The 21,998-nt window shown below is 38.9% G+C and overlaps 1 protein-coding gene across 2 annotated transcripts in view; it reads right to left on the bottom strand.

Annotated features, from left to right (window-relative positions):
- ZFP91 (ZFP91 zinc finger protein, atypical E3 ubiquitin ligase) overlaps window positions 1–19,294 on the bottom strand; it is a 47,724-nt gene extending 28,430 nt beyond the window's left edge. For both annotated transcript variants that reach the window (XM_026012809.2, XM_026012810.2), the window contains exons 1-2: window positions 18,804–19,294; window positions 14,250–14,278 (exon numbers count right to left, since the gene is read on the bottom strand). In XM_026012809.2, the coding sequence (XP_025868594.1) occupies window positions 14,250–14,278; window positions 18,804–19,159 (385 nt within the window). In that variant the 5' untranslated portion in view covers window positions 19,160–19,294. The remainder of the gene's footprint in view (window positions 1–14,249; window positions 14,279–18,803) is intronic.
- Window positions 19,295–21,998: the final 2,704 nt, after the last annotated feature.

Genomic DNA, 21,998 nt, shown 5'->3' with positions numbered 1-21,998 from the left:
ATGAAGGATTAGAGACGATCTCTGAGATGTCTCCAACATAAACATTGTGATTCACACTCTTCACATTCTCAGATATAAGAAACTAAACAATAAAAATAGATTTGGTGGGATGAATGTTACATAGATTAGAATAAATAAGAGGGATATTAGAATTAATCAAGGTTTTAAGTTTTAAATAGTGTGCAGGTGACTTAAACACAGCAGATTGAAATATATTTTTTGTCTATTTCCTACTAAAATGACTGGAAAGAATAAAAATGACTAATACCCAGAGCCAAAGGAACCCAAAAGGAGAAAACAGTCCCATGATTTCATTTCAACAAAACTTTAGAAGATCAAAACCAGGATATTGATAAAGACTTTATATATCAAACAGGGTTTAAACTTGAGGTGGGGAAATAAACAAGCAACAAGCAAGCATGCACATGGCGCGCGCACGCACACACACACACACTCTTTCAGCCACTTCAAAAAGGAACAGGAATCAAAGTCACAAAGTGCCTTGGAAAGGGGGTTACACAGCGTAAGAGTGAAAAAAGAGCAGGTGAAGGTTTTAAAAGTAGTTTGAACACCCAGACTATTATCCCATGCTGTCAGCAACTACCCTTCCTACCCTTGGTTTTACCATTTAAGAAAGGCTGAACTAGACAGGTTCTGGCATAAACAGTTTCAGGTTAGGGCAGAGGTAAAATATTATCAGAGACTAGGGGGAATTAAATAGAAGCAAAAATAATAAATGCTGAGGACCCTTCTCACTGATTTCCCACCCACCTCATGTAACCAGAGATACCAGAATTTCTCTCTGAAGAAACAGAAATGGCCCAGAGAGAGACTATGCCCACATCATCCCTTCACAGGGAAGAGAAATCTAATCTGTACACACATACCTCCCATAATTTTAGTATTTTACTCTAAAAATCAGAAGAAAATTACTGAACTCCAAAAACTTGATGAAAATTTGAGAGGCTAAAGAAACAAATGGGGAAAACAACCTGAAAGAAATGGGCAATTCAGGGGACAGGAAAAAAAAAAAAAAAAGACCCCCCCCCCCCCCCCACACACAAATATATCCTAGAATGAAAGGCAAGTACATCATTAGATAAGAATACAGGGCACCAGGGTGGCTCAGTCAGTTAAGCATCTGACTCTTGATTTCAGCTCAGGGGGTGATCTCGGGGTCATGAAATCACATCTTGTAGAAGGCTCCATGCTCAGCAGGGTGTCTGCTTGAGATTCTTTCTCTTCCCCCTCCCCCCACTAAGACTTACTCTCTAACCTTGAAGAAAAGGTGTTAAATTAAGCTGAGAAAATAGAACAGAAGTAGAAAGGGTTACAAAATGGAATTAAAGATAAAATTAAAGAGAGAAAGCAAGAGTGATGCTTAACAAAGAAATAAGAACATAAAATCTACAAAATAAAGACATGAATTTTAATTTAATGTCATTTATGTGTCAACTTGGCTAACGTGATGCTGTAATTTGTAAGAAAAATATATATTAGGTCTTCACCCACAAGTTCCTAACTCACAGCTCCCCAAACATTTGGAATTTCCTAAGTGTTAAGAGTGACAAAGGTGTTTCTTGTCATGTTAGTAACGTTGACTTTGGACCCCACCTAAGGAAGGCAGCTGATTGTCAAAAGGTTGAACTTTTATTCCCCTGCTCCCCAACTCCTGGAGAAAGGAAGGCCTGGTAGTTGAATGGGACTTAATCATGGCCACAATGAAGCCTTTATAAAAACCCAAGTCAGGGTTCAAAGAGCTTCCAGGTTGGTAAACACCTGGATATTTGGGGAGAATGGCATGCTCTAACAAGAGAGAGAAGGGAAAATGACACCAGCTAGACCTCAAGACCTGACCTTTACTGCCCACCTGCTTGTACTCACCAAACTCTGTCATACATTTTTTCCTTAAACTCTTCTTTGTAGCTTATCTTTTCACTCAGGCAAATGGAAATAAAATCCATCCCTCAAGTAACAGTGACTGTCCTGACAAGACCTCCAGCCAGCCCAGACCACCCAAACCCTGACTTGCACTTGCCCGCATGGAACATGGAGTAACCTCTAGAATGACCAATTACTGTTACCTCATTATAATATTAAACTCTGCCCAAGGAGAACAAACCTCATTCACATAACACACAATACCTATATACAGGTGTGTTTCCTTAAGGCGCATGCATATATGGCCTTATACCAGCCTCTACATAAAGATAAGGCTTCTCTATCTAAAGATTCCTCATCCTAAATAAAAGGAAGCAATTCACCCTTACTTGGGAAGTCACAGCTTTGGAAGTTATTCTCTGCCATCGCCTTATTTTTTGCAAATAAGGTTTCCTTTGTCCAACGACTTAACCACTATAATTTCTATCTGTGACTCACCAAGGAGCAAACTCATGTTGGTTTGGTTACAGAAACTTCTCACCCTTTCTCCCATACCTTGCCCTTTACATCTCTTTCATCTGGCTGTTACTGAGTTATATCCTTTTATAATAAACCAGTGATCCAGTAAGTAAAATGTGTCTGAGTTCTGTGAGTAGCTCTAGCAAATTAACAAAAGGAGGGGGTCATGGGTACTTGTGATTTATAGCCAGTTGTTCAGAACAGGTAACAATCTGGACCTGCTACTGGCATCTGAAAAAAAGGGTAGGGAAGCAGTCTTATAGGACTGAGCCCTTAACCTATGGAATCTGATGTTATTTCCTCACAGACAGTGTCAGAGTTGAGTTGAATTCCTGGATATCCTGCTGATGTCTGAGAATTGCTTGATTGCTGTGTGGAAAACCCTCTCTTCCCCAACTCCACAATGGTGCTTAGCTGTTTCGTCAAACACCAGCCTAAATATTGCTCTAAGGGTCCTTTTTAGATAAGATTAACACTTAAATCAGTAGACCTTGAGTAAACCTCCCTCTATAATCTGGGTACATCTCATCCAATCAGTTGAAGGCCTAAGAGCAAAGACAGATTTTATAGAGTCTGGCTTCAAGATTGCAATACCACCTCTTATTTGAATTTCCAGTCTGTAGATATGCCTGTGGATTTTGATAGACACCACGATCACATAAGCTAATTCTTTAAAATAAACCTCTCTGTATATATCCTATTGGTTCTGCTTAATCAAGGACCCTGATACTCCAGTAGAGAAGAGAAACTTTAAGTTTCATATACATTTAAAAAATTTTTAAATTCAGTATAATTGACATACAGTGTTATGTTAGTTTCAGATATACAATATAGCAGTTCTATACATTACTCAGTGCTGCTCATAGTGAGTGTATCTTAATCCCCCTTCACCTATTACACACACACACACACACACAAACACACACTTCACCTCTGGTAACCATCAGTTTTTTCTATTTAAGGATCTGGGTTTTTTTTTTTTTTCTTTTTTTGGTTGTTTCTTAAATTCTACATATGTGTGAAATCATAAGAAAGCGGTCTTTCTATCATTTATTTCACTTAGCATTATGCCCTCTAGTTCCATTCACATTGTTGCAAATGCGAAGTTTCTTTTTTTTTTTTTATGGCTGAGTAATATCCCATTATATATGTGAATATATATAAATATATATGTATATATAGACTATATATATATGTGTATATATAGTCACTTTTTTATCCATTCATCTATCGACTGACACTTCCATTATGTGGCTCTTGTTAATATTGTTGCAATAAAGAGATGCATGTATTTTTTCCATTTAGTGTTTTCATATTCTTTGGGTAAATACCTAATAGTAGAATTACTGTATTATATAGTAGTTCTGCTTTTAATTTTTTAAGCAATCTCCATAATCTTTTCCACAATGGCTGCATCAGTTTGCATTCCTTGCCAACCAGTTTTTTTCTCCACATCCTCACCAATACTGGTTTCTTGTGTTTTTGATTTTAGTCATTCCGACAGGTGTGAGGTATCTCAATGCATGTTTTCCCCCCATTGGGTTTTTTTTTTTTTTTAAAGATTGATTGATTTATGATAGACATGTAGAGAGAGAGAGAGAGAGAGAGGCAGAGACACAGGAAGAGGGAGAAGCAGGCTCCATTCAAGGAGCCCGACACGGGACTTGATCCTGGGACTCCAGGATCGATCGCGCCCTGGGCCAAAGGCAAGCGCTAAATCGCTGAGCCCCCCCAGGGATTCCCCCTCCCCCCATTGGGTTTTGACTTCCATTTTCCTGATGATCAGTGATGCTGAGGGTTTTCTCATATGTCTGTTAGTCATCTGGAGGTCGTCTTTGGAAAAACGTCTGTTCTTGCCTTCCCTTTTTTTAAACTGGATTTTTTGGTGTTGAGTTGTAGAACTTCTTTATATATTTTGGATACTAACCCTTTATTGCACATGTCATTTGCAAGTATCTCTTCCCATTCAATAGAGTTTTTTGTTTACTGATTATTTTCTTTGCTTCACAGAAGTATTTAATTTTGACATAGTCCCAAGAGTTTATTTTTGCTTTTGTTTCCCCTAACTCAGGAGATGTATCTAGACAAAAGTTGCTAGGGCCATAATATCAGAGAAATTACTTCCTATGCTCTCTTCTAGGATTTTTACGGTTTCAGGTCTTTAATTCAAGTTTATTTTTGTATATAATATAATAAAATGGTCCAGTTTCATTCTTTTGCATGTCGCTATCTAGTTTTCCCATCATTTATTGAAGAGACCTTTTCCCATTGTGTATTCTTGCCTTCTTTATTAAAGACAAACTGGCTAGAAAATCATGGGTTTATTTTTGGGCTCTCTATTCTGTTCCATTGATATATGTGTCGTTTTTTGTGCCAGTACCACACTGCTCTATTACAGCTTTATTGTATAGCTTGAAATCAGGTATTATGATACCTCCAGTTTTGTTCTTCTTTTTCAAGATTTCTTTGGCCCCTCAGAGTCTTTTGTGATTCCCCATAAATTTTTGGGTTATTTGTTCTAGTTTTGTAAAAAAAACTTGTTGGTATTGATAGGGAACTCCATTAAATCTGTAGATTGCTTTGAGCCATATGAGACATTTTAACAATATCTGTTCTCCCAATCCATGAGCATGAAAGATCTTTCCATTTATGTCATCTCATTTTATTTCATCAATGTATTATAGTTTTCAGAGTACAGATCTTTCACCTCTTTAGTTAAGTTTATTCCTGGTATTTTTTTGTGTGTGTGTGCAATTGTAAATGGTACTGTTTCCTTAATTTCTCTACTACATCATTATTAGTGTACAGAAATGCAATGGATTTCTCTATATTGGTTTTGAATCATGCAACCTTTACTGAATTCATTTATCAGTTCTAGTAGCTTTTTGGTTGAGACTTTAGAGCTTTCTGTATCTGCAAATAGTAAAAGTTACACTTCTTCCTTACCAACGTGGATGCCCTTTCTTTTTCTTGTCTGAGTGCTGTGGCTAGGACTTCCAGTACTATGTTGAAAGAAGTGGTACGAGTAGACATCCTTGTGTTGTTCTGGATCTTAGGACAAAAATTTTTCATAATTGAGTACATTAGCTGTGGGTTTTTCAAATATGGCCTTTATTCTGTTGAGGTCTGTTCTCTCTAAACTTACTTTGTTGAGGGTTTTTCTCATGCACAGATATATTTTTTCACATGTTTTCCCTGCATCTATGGAAATGATCATGTTTTTATCCTTTCTCTTATTGATGTATCACACAGATTGCTTTGTAAATGCTGAGCCACCCTTGTGTCCCAAGAAAAAAATCCCACTTGATTGCAGTGAATGATTTTTTTTTTTTAAGTATGGTTGAAATCAGTTTGCTAATATTTTGTTGAGGAATTTTACATCTGTGTTCACCAGGTATGTTGGCCTGTAGTTCTTTTTTTGGTACTATGTCTTTATCTGGTATTCACTGGTATCAAGGTAACGCTGGACTCACAGAATGAATTTGGAAGCTTTCCCTCCTCTTCTAGTTTCTGGAATAATTTGAGAAAAATAGGTATTAACTCTTCTTTGAATGTTTGGTAGAACTCACCTGTGAGGCCGTCTGGTCCTGGACTTTTGCTTATTGGGAGTTTTTTGATTACTGATTCAATTTTACTGCTGATAATTAGTCTGCTCAAATTTTCTATTTCTTCCTGATTCAGTTTTGGGAGGTTTATATTTCTAGGAATTTATCCATTTCTTATAGGTTGTCCAATTTTTTGGCAGATAATTTTTCATAATACTCTCTTATAAATCTTTTGTTTTTAAGTAGGCTCCACACCCAGTGTGGAGCCCAATATGGGGCCACAACCCTGAGATCAAGACTTGACCTGAGATTAAGAGTCAGATGTGTAACCAACTGAGCCACCCAGATGCCCCACTCCTTTGTATTTCTTTGGTGTCGGTTTTTAGTTCTATTCTTTCATTGTTTTCCCCCAAAATCACCAATGCATACTCCTAATCAAATACTTATTTAATAAGAAACAAGGTTCTGGTTACAACATACTTGATTCCTTAGAATATTTCAAGCTAATGAGCATGAAATCGGCTAGCTGCTTCTAAATGCACTTGACGAAGTTGAGAAACAGGGATGTGCTTAGGGATTCAAATTCCAAGCTCAAGCACCAAATAAATGACCTGAAAGTTTCTATGCCTACCCTGAAAGAAATCCCTATCTCCTATAGCGGCAGAGCTGAGACTGCTGGAAACCAAACCCAGAGCCTCACCAAGGCCATTGTAGGTATAGGGATTGCTAAGTGCCATCTGCTTAGCACCAGAGACCAACACTGGGTCCCTGATATGGTACCATTCTCAGGGCTATCAGCCAGCTACCTAATGCCAGGTTCATTAAAACGGATCATTTCCATCATGGAAGCAGCAATGTTTTGGTCTCAGAACACTCTGGATATGGATCTGCCTTCCCTGCATACAGTGTTTCTGCAAAAAAATACAATTTATGGACTTAAAGAATGCCTTATCCCAGTCACGGTTTTCCACACAGCATTTCTTCGAACAAGGAACTCACTTCTCAGCAAATGAAATCCAGGGATGGACCCATGCTCATGGGATTCACTGGTCTTACCATGTACCCCACCAACCTAAAAAGCAGCTGGCTTGACAGAATAGTGGAATGACAGTAACAAATAACAGTAAGGTTGTGAAGAAACAGAAATCCTCATCTATCACTAGGGAACGTAAATGTCACAGCTACTATGGAAAACTCTTTGCCAGGCTCTTAAACATACAATTACCATATACAATCTAGAAATTCCACTTGTAGCTATCTACCCAAAAGAATCAAAAGAATCCATCCATACTATTATTCACGATAGCTAAAAAGTAGATCAACTGATAAATGGATAAATCAAATGGGAGTATTTCTATAAGAAGAAATATCACACAAAGGAATGAAAATATTGATACATTCCACAACAAGAATTAACCTCAGAATTCTGCAAAGTGAAAGAAGCCAGACACAAAACCAAAACATATATTCTATGTATAAGTCTGTTTATAAAAATGCCCAGAAAAGGAAAACCTACAGGGACAGAATTACATAACTGAAGGTACTTCATGACATGTGAATTATGTCTCAATAAAATCATACTAATTAATAATATATGCATCAACAGCACTAGTTATAAAGGCCAATAACTAAAAGCTACCCAAATACCAATTGACAGTAAAATGAATAAATACTTACACAATGGAATATTATACAATGAAAACGAACAATCTCTCCCAAACACAACCTAAAGAAATCTCATATAATGGTGGGCAAAGAAGTCCTACCCAAGAGTATATACTGTATCATTCCATTAATATAGAATCAAACAAGTAGCAAAATGGATTTGTGCTGTTCAAAGTCAGAACGGTGGCTATACTTGGGGGTAGCTGATCAGGTTCTCTATCTTGAGCTGGGTGATGATTATATGACAGGGCTTGCCTTGTGAATATTCACAAAGCTGTACATTTATGATAAAAGCACTTCTGCATATGTATTGTATCTTAACAGACTTCCAAAAAGATCACCTGTAAACCTAGGGAAAAAACAGAATTATCAAATGTCCTTCAGTCAGGTAAGGATTAAATAAGTTATAGGACATAATTTATTTGTAGTAGCTATGGTTGGATGCCTGTCAAGTATCTATTTACCCCTTCCTCTTTCCTTAAAGAGTCAATCCCACTCCTAGAAAATGGTGGAGTTCCTGATCAGTGCAAGCTAAAGGCTTTCAAAGTATAGTTTGTGAACTCCCAGATGTTAACTAAGACCTTTTGAGAAGTATACAACGTCAAAACTCTCCAAAAAAAACCCGTACTGAAATTTTGATTTGAATTAAATTTCATTTGTGTATTACAATGGGGAGAAATGACATCTTAACAATATTGAGCCTTCAAACCATGAACAAGGTACATCATTTGTTCCATTTATTCGTCTTTAATTTTACTCAACAATGTTTCGTATGTTCATGTCTAAGAAGCCCTTAGTAGTTCATTTGTTTAAAAAAAGATTTTATTTATTTAAGAGAGATAGCAAGAGAGAGCACAAATGAGAGGAAGGAGCAGGCTCTCCACTGAGTAGGGATCCTCACTCACTTGGGTCTCAATCCCAGAGGATCGTAGGATCGTGACCTGAGCCAAAGGCAGACACTTAATTAACTGAGCCACCCAGGTGCCCCAGTAGTTCCTATTTTTTGATGCTACTGTAAATGGTATAATTTTTCATTTTATAATTTTAACATTTTTGTTCCTAACATATAAAAATACAATCCTCACATCCTGTATCATGTGAGGTGGCATCAAGATCCCTTTCAGCTTTGCCTTTAACCTTTTTTGAAAACACTGCTTTGAGACCACCATGACATGAAAATGTCTAGACTGAAAGACCAATGAGGAGAGGGATAGCCCAACTGAGAAATAACGAATTTTTATATTTTAAACCATTGAGTTTTTGGATGGTTTGTTAGCAACAAATACCTGATAGAAGAGTTTAGGGAGTGTCACAGTAAAGAAAATAGGGTTTGAAATTACCAAAGAGGCCAAGTTACAAACAGAATCAGCCAATAAGAAGCTAAGATATAAGCTGAGAGCTTAACTAGGATCAAAGCAACAATGAGGTAGACAGGCAGAAGACACACAGTCACCTCTAAGACAATTACTTGCACTGAAGCTAACAGGGTCTTTGCCTTGATGTAGTTAGGTCAATCTGGCTAGTTTTAATTCAGAGGAGCTTGATCCTTCTTGGACTTCAAAGGTCAGAACATGAAATCAGAGCTAATTCCTTTATATCAGAGCTTGTCTACTCCTGCTTCAGTTTGCTTCCACTAGGGCGTTTTGCTGCATCTAAGTGATTCTGAAAGGAACTGGATCTCAATATAAAAGAATTACTATATATTACAAAACAAACATAACTGTTGTCTAAAATAGTTTATATATAAGAGCTGAATCATTATAGGCAAACTGTTACAAAGTTATTTCTTTCTATGTCAGGGACAGAAAGACTCGCTTATCTGAATGATAAAACATCCCGTAAACTGGAATGAGCTGATAAACCCCAGACGCTTTCTAAGCCCATGTCACAATCCACATATGTATGGTATGTCAGTACTTCTAGAAAACTAGAACAGAGAGGAAGAACCACAGGAGGTCTAGATCATTTGAACTAGAAAACGGTTTAAAGGGTGTGGGGCATTCCCAACAAGGAAACAGATGTGAATAGATCTTTCTCATACTGAGAGAAATAATATACCTGCTACCTTAAGATAAAGGCCTAGAAGAAAGTAGGACTAAGAAAATGCTCATGTACTGTCAGTCATCTGAGACATGAACATTATTATAACACTCAAACTTGAGTTTCTGAAACCTGATCAGGTGTATTTCTATAATTAGCTCTGCTTTGTTTCCCATAAATAATCAGTAAAGTCCACTTTGAAATATTCCAACATCAGCAGTATAAAGAGAAATCAAGGAAAGTGAGGCTCTCTTTGAAAAATTTCTACTAAAGCCAACTTTAGAAAAGTATCATTTAATATGTGAAGAATACTTCAGTTAAAAGTGATCGTATATTGATTGTTAGGTCTGAAACTAAGTGTATGCCTTTTTAACCTAGTGATTCTCCTTCCAGAACACTCTTCTATTCAAAACCAGTAAGATTTTAACTAGGGAAACCAGGTTACTGGCAAGAAGACTCAAAAGCTTTCAATTAAGAATTGTGAAGCTGATGCCATGAGTAACTTCTCACATCATCCTTTTGTACAACTCAAGTGGTAAAATTTTTTTTAAAGATTTTATTTATTTATTCATGAGAGACAGAGAGACAGAGAGACAGAGAGAGAGAGAGAGAGAGAGAGAGATAGGGAGAAGCAGGCTCCATGCAAGGAGCCTGACGTGGGACTCGATCCCAGGCCTCTGGGATCAGGCCCTGGGCTGAAGGCGACGTTAAACCGCTGAGCCACCCGGGCTGCCTCAAGTGGTAAAAATTAAAGTCAGATTTTTCTCAATGGAGTGGGAAAAACAGGTGGGAATGCGTGTTTATATATTTAAGAGTAACACAAATATTGTTTAAGGGTACTGGAAATGACAGGATAAAAAATACAAGGTATTCCAACAGAGGAAAAATGAAATACTGATGAAATCAAAACTATAAAATTGTTCAAAGTAAATAAATTCTAATTTTTAAAAGAGAGGCACCTGGTGGCTCAGTTGGTTGGGTGTCTGCCTTCAGCTCAGGTCATGATCTTAGGGTCCTGGGATCAAGCCCCGTGGCAGGTTCCCTGCTCATTGGGGGGGGGGGGGGGTAGGGGTCTCTCCCTTTCCTGCCCCTCTCCCTGCTCATGCTCTCTCTCAAATAAATAAAATCTTAAAAAAAAAACCCACAAAACTATTATCTATAAATTAGATCAATTAAAACAAAAACTGAGGATGTGGTCCAGGAAAGAAAATTAAAACAAGCTAATATTTTAGTAGTAATTTCAGGTATTATGCTGATTATAAACTAGATACGACAAACAGTCAAAGCTCTAAACATAAGTAACTCCCCAGGTTTGTAATGAACTTATTTGAGGACTATCTAGACAATCCTTTGTAAAAACATTACTACCCCATCCATAATATGAGTAACTGAAACAGTTAAATGATTTTGAATAAAAGGTGAGACCCAGAGTTTAATACTTTCAAATTTTCATGCACCTAGTGCTTCAAAATATGTTTTCTACAAATTCTAACTATATAAACTATCCCTTAAAAAGGGGAGGGGGGGCTATCTTATAGTCAACTAAATTAAGTAGTTACTGCATATTTTGGTATTTATATTGTTTATTACTCACAATCAAAATCTGAGAGGTCCTGCAATAAGCTAGCACACTCATGACTCAAGTACCTACTACATTTGACTCTAATACTCATTATTCCACGAAAACACATGAAACTCCCTTTAGTAAACATTAAGATAGTCTTTTTTTTTTTAAATAAGGTTTTATCTTGCACAGTTTTAGTTGGAGGTTTAAAAGAAAAAGAAAATTAGTGGCTAAAGTAACACTAGAATTACTAAATAACTACACTGAGGCAAACTATCCCTATACTTCATTATCCTAAGAATAGTTATTGGTTTAAAACAGAAAACAGAAGGAAAACAAAGCCAGGTTAAAGAAAGGACCCTGCCAGGCTCCATCCCTCAAAATTTCTACTAAACCTCTTGGAAGCTCCACTGTGATGATGATAATACTCTGGCAGTGGTAAACTAATAGCTTTCACATTTCAAGTTTTCCCCTTTTAGCTTCTTCTGTGTGGGATGCTCTTCATCTGGCTATTTGCATATTCTGGTCTCAACTCAAATGTCACCTTCTCAAAAGAGGTCTTCCCTTGAAATCTTAATTTCATCAAACATTATCACATTATTTTAATCAAGTAAGTGTTTCATTGTAATGATTTGATTACCAGCACAACCTAGTACCTAAAATGGGGCTGGGCACATGGCAGGATGCTCAATAATTACTTGTTCAATGAATAAACAAACACTATTTTTGTAAATTTTCATTTGTTTTTATGTATATTCAATTTCCATTTGTTTTATACATACCCATCAGGATTAAATAAATGAACAGGGACCACTATTTACTTCAGTGTGAAGAATGAACATGGCACTCTGCAACTTGATATAATTTAAAAACAGCAGCCAAGTTGTTTTTTTGTGTGTGAGCAATATTATTTGTTCAAACATGTCCATGGTTATTTTTGAAGGAAAGTATATAATTTCTAGTCATTTGGAGTAAGAGTAAAAATAATCTTGAAAATATCTTGTCAATATTAATAAAACAGCTAGCAGTACCTCTATAAAATATCAAAACCTGTTCAAAGTTTTGAAAAAAACCTCAGTCTCTGAAATAAGTATAAGTTACTTTAGTTAAAATTCAACAGACTCAACGTGAAAACTATTCCAGAGTAACAGAACAACTTTCTGAGAAGTGACAAGAAAAAGGGAAAGAATTGAGGTAAATTCTAATACTATAAAGCAAGCGAAAAAGTGACCACCACAGCCTTCATTCCCTGATCTAGTTGTTTAAATTCATGTAAGAATCGGTTATGTACCTATATACCATTCAAAGTTGAGCAGCCACCATAATAGATAAACCAAGAGATGAAAATGGGAGTTGGAGAGTATTTCTTCAAAATTTTATAAACATCTACCTTTTACTGAGCATTCATTGGATTCCAGGTATTATTTGCAATAAAAGGCAGAACTTGAATTCAAAATCTGAGCTCTAATATTAGTTCCAGAGCACTTAATAAGTGAATTAGAGTGAGATTGATTTTTAGACTGAGTTACCCAGAATGCAGTTTTACTCTAGCCACAGCTGCACAACTACATAACAAGCCAACTCTTCTGGTTTAAGACACCTACACAAAGAGCAATTAATTTATCTCCAACAGGGATTCAAAATTTCCACCACAACCTCCAAGTTCTCCTCAAGGCAACCCCAAATAATTTCTTTATACATACTCTTAATAGACACATGAAGTAATTTTAGCTCTGATAAAGGCAGGTTGGGGTTTTATAAAATAAAAACTGCTCTGGTACTTGACTGTCACCTGTCTCTACATTTTCATCACATTATAACATTTCAAAATGACCTCTGAATAAAAAGACCTTCCATTCTTGGCAGACATACCCTTTTTTTCAAGTAACAGCAGCAAAAACCCCCAAAATTTGCTAGACAAATTAGTCTGCAAAGTTTTCTACACACACAAAAAAAATCTGCCTAGAACAAATCCTTTTGCCTGGTAAACTATGAAATACTAGCCTCAGACTCTAAAATTCAGAGAAAAAAGAAACCTAAATCACAGATATCTAATTATTTACAAATCAGCCACCAATTCAAGTTGCTGGTTCTTAACCATAGTATCATTCTTCTAAGCAGCATAAAATCCTGATTTTAAACTTGCCTTATACATGTTACATATGTTATACATTCTCAAAGTATTCTTTATGAGAAGAAAAATCTTTTAACTTTTCATATACAAACACACGTACATATACAATACATGGGCCAACCCTCAGTTATTAAGCTTTCTGACAGACAATGAAAAATGCTTAGAAGTGTATCTGTTCCGGTTTTAAGAAGGATGCTGGATATTTGAATTTAGCATCAAGAAATGCAGCCAATAACTAGAAAAATTATAGTATTTTTTACATGAATATATTTTATATGAATAATGAAAAGCAACTGGCACAGCATGTTAAGGGCAATTTTAATAACCAAATCTGCAAAGTCAGAATGAAATCTTTTTAAAAACATGTTTAAAAAGAAAAAGGTGCACATTAGCTTTCCTTCGTATTCCAAATAAGCAGAAGACTACATTTAATACACATATTTGGTTTGGTAAAACTCTTTAAAGGAAAACAACTTAATGATCCCGTTTAATTATTCACCAGGCTGAAATCTTAGAACGCTTTTCTTTCCTCATTCTTCAAACTGCATTTATAATTTGAGTCTCTACCAGCACCAAGATTTTTGTCTATGCTTTACTCTCTATGTTGTGTACCATTCCTCTCGTTACTTTACTAAAAAGCATATAGCTTAAAACAAATTTCAATAAATTGACATTAAATAATCTGACTCCCCATCATTAGGTTTCCAAATAATGCCTAAGTGTTCCACCAGCCCAAACCTCTTAGCTGTTTAAACAAGTTCTAACTTCTCCAATTATTTTACTAAATAAAGATTACTTTTAAATGGGAACGATTTGAACTATCAGGATGAAGCCTACTCTATCAGATCATAAAAATAATCAGCATAATATACACGACAGATTAAGAATGACCAAGTCTTACCTTTGTCAGTTGTTACTTTGTCTACACATCTGAAAGAAATGAGAACCAAATATTAAATTAACAATCTTGCATACTTTCTTAAAACACAGATATTTATCTCTTTTAGGTTCATCTCCAGAATGATACAGAAAGCATCTAGTGTGATCAATAGAACTTTCTGCAGTGATGAAAATATTCCTTATCTGCAGTGTACAATGATAGTCACTTGTGGCTACTGAGTACTTGAAACAGCTTCTTTGTAATTGAGGAAGTGAATTTTTAATTTTAATTAATGTAAATTTAAAGAGGTATGTTGCTATCATATCTGTCAGCATACAGCTAGAGTATCATTGAAAAACAGGTTTTAACTGTAAAAAAAATCAATACAAAGAAAATATCTCTGATTTTGTTATATTAAGTGGTCATATAAGAAAATGTCCTTCTTTTACCAAATGCAGTACGTAGGGGTGAAATAATGGAGATTTCCTGTAAAATACTTTTGCCAAAAAAGAAAAAAAAAGATAGAGGTAACAAACATGGCAAAATCTTGATAACTACTAAATCTCGTGGTAAATACTGGGCATTTCATTGTACTATTTTTTTCTTTGTGTATACTGGACAATTTTCATAACAAAACGTTAATGAACCTAACAGAAAACCCCAAATTATTCATTTGTTATACCCAAGTCAAAATTTATTTCTACAAAGGAAACAGACTGGACCTCAGAAAGAAACGTAACATGTATTTTACAAATTAGCAACAGTAAAGAGTCTAAGGTGTTATAAAATGATTTAAAAAATGTTTTTGTTATGTTTTAAATTTGGTAACATTTCTATCATGCATAACTGTTAAGCACAGTATAAAGAACCTCTACCCTGGAGCCATTACCCAAATTCAAAAATCCACAGGTCTTGGATCTTTACAATAAAGATGTCACACAGTATCTCTGAGCCAGTATAAAGGTGTTTTTTTTGTTGTTTTGTTTTTTTGAAAGCAAACCTGATTTAAATGAGGGCTGTTATGTTACAAAAGAATATCCAAGCAAATAGAGAACCTACAACATAATACAAATTTTGTTCTCTTTAGAAAGAACAGCTGTTTTCTCATTCCATTTTTTTAAAAGCTTGGTATTACCATTTTAAATTATGTCACCAATGTCCCAATTAAGAAGTAACACAAGATAACTGCCGATCATCCTAGCTCTAAAGAGAAGTACAGATGTAATTAATACTAATTTTGAAACATTACACAATAAACTTTTCTCCAAAAACCTTTTGGAATGAGCAGATGTTTCTATTACCATATGGACTGCCCTGGGAGCAAAACTCAAAATTTTAAAGTTATACAACTGGAATTTTCTCCAAAGAGCCATAAAACTTGTTTCAATTCAGAACATTACTGCCTTTTCATTCTCACTATCCATGACACTCACCTTTTCCTTACAAAAGGATATAGGAAGTGTTACCCAAAGGTTTACTATCATTTTACCTTAAACAAGAAAATAAAGCAAAAAATGGAATTTCACATCCCAGGAAATAGAGCACTATTTGTTTCATTTGTAACCCACTTGAACCTGTAGGAGTACCTCTAAGAATATTCAGTTTTAGCCAATAAGGGGTTACTCAATAGATAAATTGGAAGTTTAAACATGTATTTATAAGGTTTTATAAGAAATTCATTGGATATAAAATGCAAAGGATTTATTATCATGGTAGAATGAAAAAAGAAGCCTTTTTGCAATTTAACTTAGTTTACCATATAGTTCCCATATTAAATGTTTTAACTTTATGAATCAGAAAAAACTGGTACTATATGTATTTAAAATTAAATATGTACATAAACATCTGCATTTAAAATTTAAGAATCAGAACTCTAGAATTTATTGACCAAAATACAGGAAATGATGAGCCCAATTCTTAAATAATACTGATATATAACCTTTCTTCAAATTTGGTCTATCTTTCCTTACTATGAGCCTGTAAGTTTTATTTTAAAATGATTTTAGCACTAACTTTATGCCTTTCTCTGGAGCAAATTCACTAAAAAGTTATTTCCTTTCACAAAGATTTCCTGTTCTTTTCATTAACTTTTCAAAGTTTCAATGCAAATGAAAACACTGTTAACAGGCATTGATGCATACAAAAACTGTAACCTAATTATCATACACATCTATGCCTGCAACCAATTATAAATTACCAATTACAGATGAAGACACAGATTTAAAGAGCTTAAGTGACTTGCCCGATGGTCACTTAGTGAAAGCTGGGACCACAAACTTTCTGACTATATATATAGTCCAATGCTTTTTCCACTGCACTACTTTGCCTTCTAGTAGAAAAAGAGGTTTCAATCAATCCAAATCTCTGTACTCATTGAACTTTCAACTGTAAATTTTGCTGTCACTTAAATCAAGAGAAACAAATGTAGGTGAAACAGTTATTACCGAGAATCTATAGAAGAAATGGGATATGGTAGAAGAACTTGACAGAACAAGTGATTAGAGATAAATCTTCTACTTCCTTTTTAAAAACTGCCTCATGTTATTATGAAAATGAAGGATGTCAGAAGGTAGTTGACCAGGATTCAGTAAACTGATACTCAAAATCTCATGAAATGTCATAAAGGATTAAATTTCGTAATTAAAGCTTATCGCTCTGAAAATCTGTAAATCATGCATACATGTTTGACAAACCTCCGCTATAATCAATTCATCTTCCCCTCATACTGCAAGGTCCTTGAAGACAAGGACCACGTCTCATTTACCTTTATAAAGCCTAGCCTAGCACAGTACCAGGCCCAGTTACTGCTCAATCATGATTTACCCAGCTGAAAAGCTTTAGAACTCCTTTTATTTCCAGGGCATGCAGTAAATAAACCGAAAACACGTAACAAATAAATTATCACTATGAAAATTTTAACAATCCGATCAAAACTACGGAACTTAAAATACGCAATCAATATATAGCTCTGAGGCTAAGAAGAAGGTAAAAACACTACTATCTTTTATGACACTGGATGCAAAAGGGAGGGACATTAAGAATTAAGACTGTATCCCTTTCCCCACAGGGAATAATATGGAGAAAAAAAACGGAAGGAATTTCATTAAGTCATCTTCATCCAAGTCCAACGGTTTTAATATTGTGGATGTAAAAAGACTCGTAAGTACTTTTTTTGCCAAGAGTTAGTGGAAAAAAAAAACTACAAGGTGGAAAAAACTACTGCACTAGGTGTCATTATCTTAAGATATCATTTCTGAAAGTAAAAAACTGGTAGAATGAGCAGGTAAGGATGGAAGGGGATTTAAAAATATATTAAGTTATTAACCATCCCAGGTTCAGCAACAGAGATGAAAAAAATCGTTTAGGAATGTTATTTAAGTTAACATAATTTAGAGAATTTATTGTGTAAACTACAGTTCTATGGACGACAAAAACCTGTACTTATAAATCATTTGAATAACATTCCAAAATTTGAAGCACATGTAATACTGCAATATACCTTTGAATTTTCACTCTCTGAGAAGTTTCTAAGGCAAGCATGCGAGTCACAGACTTAATTCTTAATTTTGGAACAGGTGTGTTTCAAGTCCTAAATGTGATGGAAGTCAAATCTTGGCATAATCTCTACGGGAGGGGGCACTTAAAGTTAGGATTCCCTCCGCTCCAATTTCCCCCTTTACCAATATTTTTTCACTTCAAAGTAAGCCCAAAGACACAAATGACGTTTTCAGTAACGAGCTCAATGGCTAATATGATTAATTTCTACAATTTACAAACGCATACACTGCAGGATTTTCAACACAGGGACATTTTAATACTAACAACTTAAAATATGTATGTTCCTGGTCCCTCCATGGTCTCTAGAGAATAAAACAATTCCTTTGAGAGCTTTCGCAGCCTCATTTTTAAGGATGAAGTTCCTACATTTAAACATAAGCACAAGAAAAACCTAAAAAGACAAACAAAACCACTAAAAATCACCTAGCTAATTTTGTATGAAAGACTACACTTAAAATCGGCAGAGCCACGTTCTTACCCTAAGTACCAGATTTCTAAAACAAGTGAACGTGACGTGCAAATTCAGGAGAGCGGTAAAAGCTCCGTGAAGCTACTAGTACCACCGGGTTCTGGAGCTAATTAGTGGGGGGGGCGGGGGGGGCGCACACACTTTCCAAGGCTAAGATCGTGCTGCTCATTTCCTAATGGGGATGTGATGTAATAGTGGAGAGCCGCCGTCCGAGGGGCAGGGACAGGCTGACAAAGGGAGCGCAGATGCCAGAGTGCGGGCCAAGCCGGCGGCGGCAGGGAACGGGAGGGTCACCGAGGGGCAGGAGAGGTGCGCCGCAGCAAGGGCGACTTCAGGGAGGGGGGCAGCGGCCCCACAGGCGGGGGACGGGGAGGGCCCCCGAGGAGCCGTCAGACCGCGAGCGGGGGAGCGGCGTGACATCTGGCGTGCGAGCCGGCAGGGGGCAGAGCAGGCAGGATGTCACGTGGAGCGGGCGCTACGGGAGCCGGGAGGGCTGCGTGCGGACACAGGGGGGTCTTTCCCACCGCCTGAAACACTGCGTTACTCACAGGAGTCGCGGACTCTTCTTGCCCTGAGCTGGAGACGGGGGCTTCGCGGCCTGGGACTGCTGCCCTGGGGCGTCGGGAGGCCTGGCGCTGGGGCTGCTCCTCCGCCGGCGGGGATACTCGGCCTTCCTCCGGCGAGACACAGCGGCGGCGGCGGCGGCGGCGGCCGCAGCGGCCCGGCCCCGGTCCCGACCTCCCCTCAGCACGCGGCTGCTCGTGGTCCCCGCAGGCGCCGCGGCCGCCGCCGCCTCAGGGGGCTGCTGTTGGGGCTCCTCGGGAGCCGCCTTGGCCGCCGCCGCCTCTCCCCCTTCCTGGTCCTGCTGCTCCGGGGGTCTCGGCTCTTCCGTCTCCCCCGGCATCGGGGCTCGTCCGTCCCCCACCCCCTCGTCCCAGGCGGCGGAGGCGGAGGCGGCGGCGGCCGCGGCGCTGCTCCCCCCGCCCCCTTCGCCTCCCGGAGCGTCCGGCTCAATCTCACTCTGCGCTCCTCTTCCCCCCCCTCCCCTCCGCCCGGCTCCGAGGGCGCCCCCCCCGCCCCCTGCCACTCAAGGCCCGCTACCGCCGGCGGCGCGCGCGCGCCCGCCACAGACGTTCAGCGGACCAATGGGAGAGGAGGGACGGCTTCCTCGCCCTGCCCCTCGTCGTCTCTCACGTAGCGACGTCCCGCGTTCCCTCCCCCACCCCTTCCTTAGCCAATCAGGAAACGGCTCTAAGGGAGCGCGCGAGGTTTCCTTCCCCGCGCACCCGTTCTCACCGTTAAACGGCTGCGTCTCGCGACAATCCTAAAGTGACCTTCCTCCTCCTCCACCCCCCCGCACGCGCCACGAGCTCAGCGCGCGCTAGGGGCAGTGGGAGGAGCAGGTCCCGCGAGGAGATTGGTGGGAGGAAAACGCACCTTTTTCCCCGCCTCGCGCGCACCCCCGACTGGCTGCGCGCGCACCTGCCTCCCCAAGGAGCCGCTAATGCCACAAGGCTCTTTCTATCCTCCTTCCTTAAGCCGCGGAAGTAGCCTCGGCGTTCTTCTGCCTCCACCCCGATCCCACTTTCCTGTCTGTGGCCTTTCTGTCCCCAGCGCCGCCAGGTCTTGCGGGAACGAAGGGGGAAATTTTTTGAGTTGTCGCTTCTCCTTTAAGAAAAAAAACCCCGTCGGCAGCCGGATGAAAGTCTCTGAAAAAATGGCGGCGGTAGAACAGAGGCGGGGTCGTGAGGGCAAGGAGGGCCCGCCTCTTGGCGCATGCGCTGGGTTAACTTGTCAAAAGGCATCCTGGGAGATGGAGTCTTAAAGAGCCTAAGCTGGGGCGGGGGGGTGGGGTGGGGTGGAGGGGGTGGGGAGATCAGAAACCGGAGGCGGAGAGAATGCCGGGAAGGTTTTGACTGATGCACGCTGGGAAAGGTAGTTTGCTCTTTCTGCAGTGGCTGTTTGCTCTTTCAAGGAGGTAGTGTTTCCGGGTTAGGCCGCGACGACCGCACAGATCCTGGCAGAAGTGGCGAGTGGATTGCTGGTCGGGATAGTTTGGGACGGTTTTTGTCGACTTTTTAAGTTGGCGTTGACGGGACATTTCTTGGGTGGCCGCGTTAGTAGCGCTTTGTCCGGATTGGTTACTTCGCACCTCCTAGGGTTCACGCCTGCAGCATTCGCCTCGTCATCCTGTAACTCACTACCCTGTGAGCTCCTGGAGGTCAGGGACCGAATCTGGATCCGTCGGGTGCTCGGGGCGTAGCGCCAGTTCCCACCAATCAATCACTTGGTTCTTAATAAAAGCCTGGAAAGAATTGTAGAGCTACTGTTCTACTAGATGTCGGTGCCCAGTAGCTGGCGTCGGGTGCTTTGACCTGGCTGTGGTCCCCGGGCTGCAGCGGGGAGGGGGGCGGGGGGTCCTGTTAGCGTGGTTCTGCGACCTACTCAGAAACCAAAGGCCTCCTTCGTGCCTCCTGCCTCGAAACCACTCGGCTTCTGTGGTTTTAAATGTTTCTGCTGCACAGGAAGCACAGAACAGCAGCTTTGTCAGAAATTACTTTTATGTCCACCAGCGCGTGCAGCTAAATTATCCTAATGCGTCAAACGGGATTTTTCCATTTGTTTTCCAGGTTGCATTCCACGACAGCAGTGGGCCTCCAGCATGCCTTCATTTCTTCCTTTCATGCACAAAAATCAAAGAGTGGTTCTTACCCCTGGAAAAATGAAGCATCTGGGGCTTACACACACACACCCCTCGCCCCCCAAGCGGATGAAAACAAGACCTGGGGATCCAATTCTAAATTTCACATTAATCATTCATTTTAAGCTGCAGATGGAGTCTAATATTTGCAAGCCAAGTGCTGAAGTGCATTTTTCCTTTCAGTGTTTTGGCTCAGTTACCACTTAAGATTCGGCAAATGTCTTATATTCGCCATCAAGCATTTTGCACTTTCAACGGTACTAGTGGCATTTCAGTTGTAAAACCTGTATGGATTGGTGTGGATGGGAATTTGTTTCAAATCCATTTGGACTTTTGGAACAGCACTGACATCCAATGGCTGCTCAAAGTAATGCAGAGTGGGAATCTCCTTTTGATTAAAAAAAAAAAAAAATCTTAGCATCACAGGGGAATGGGAGAATGAATGATTCCTTTACATCAACGTAAAAAAAGACCTCAGTGTTGGAGAGGAAAGATCACAGGCACTGAAACTAAATCTGGATTATAATAAATAGCAAAGCTATCTGTAATTCTGTTATCTTTAGCAAGTTACTATCCCTTGAATATATTTCACCACTGGTAAAAATGGAAGTAATATGTTTCAGAGGGCCATAATTATAGTTCCTTACATACTGCTTTCCCATAATAAGCCTATTGTAAATGTTTTATTTCACTTGACGTGGATAAAAAATCACAGCGATAAAAAAGTTGAAAGTCAATCTCAGGATCCCTTTTCAGAGAAACTATTAGGCAACATTACTAGGCAGAAATTGTGCTTCCTGAGACATCTGCAGCTTGACACCTTGTGTCTGGTCTTCCGGTTTTATTCTTCATGATCACTATAGTTGTGTTTTAGACCCCAGAAATAACCAAGCCCTGAAAAAATCCCAATGTGACTGCTACTCTGCCCTACTTTTAATGGATTTGCACTCTATTCAAGGAAGCTGGTAAGCATAATTTCTGAATCAGTAAATAAAGATAGCAAAATGAATTGGGTGCTGGTTAACTGATAGAAATTTTATGA

The sequence above is a fragment of the Vulpes vulpes genome, chromosome 5 (assembly GCF_048418805.1).
Source record: "Vulpes vulpes isolate BD-2025 chromosome 5, VulVul3, whole genome shotgun sequence".
In the NCBI taxonomy this organism is placed as follows: Eukaryota; Metazoa; Chordata; class Mammalia; order Carnivora; family Canidae; genus Vulpes; species Vulpes vulpes.
Note: the sequence above shows the minus strand (reverse complement) of the source record. Positions and strands in the feature narration are given on the sequence as shown.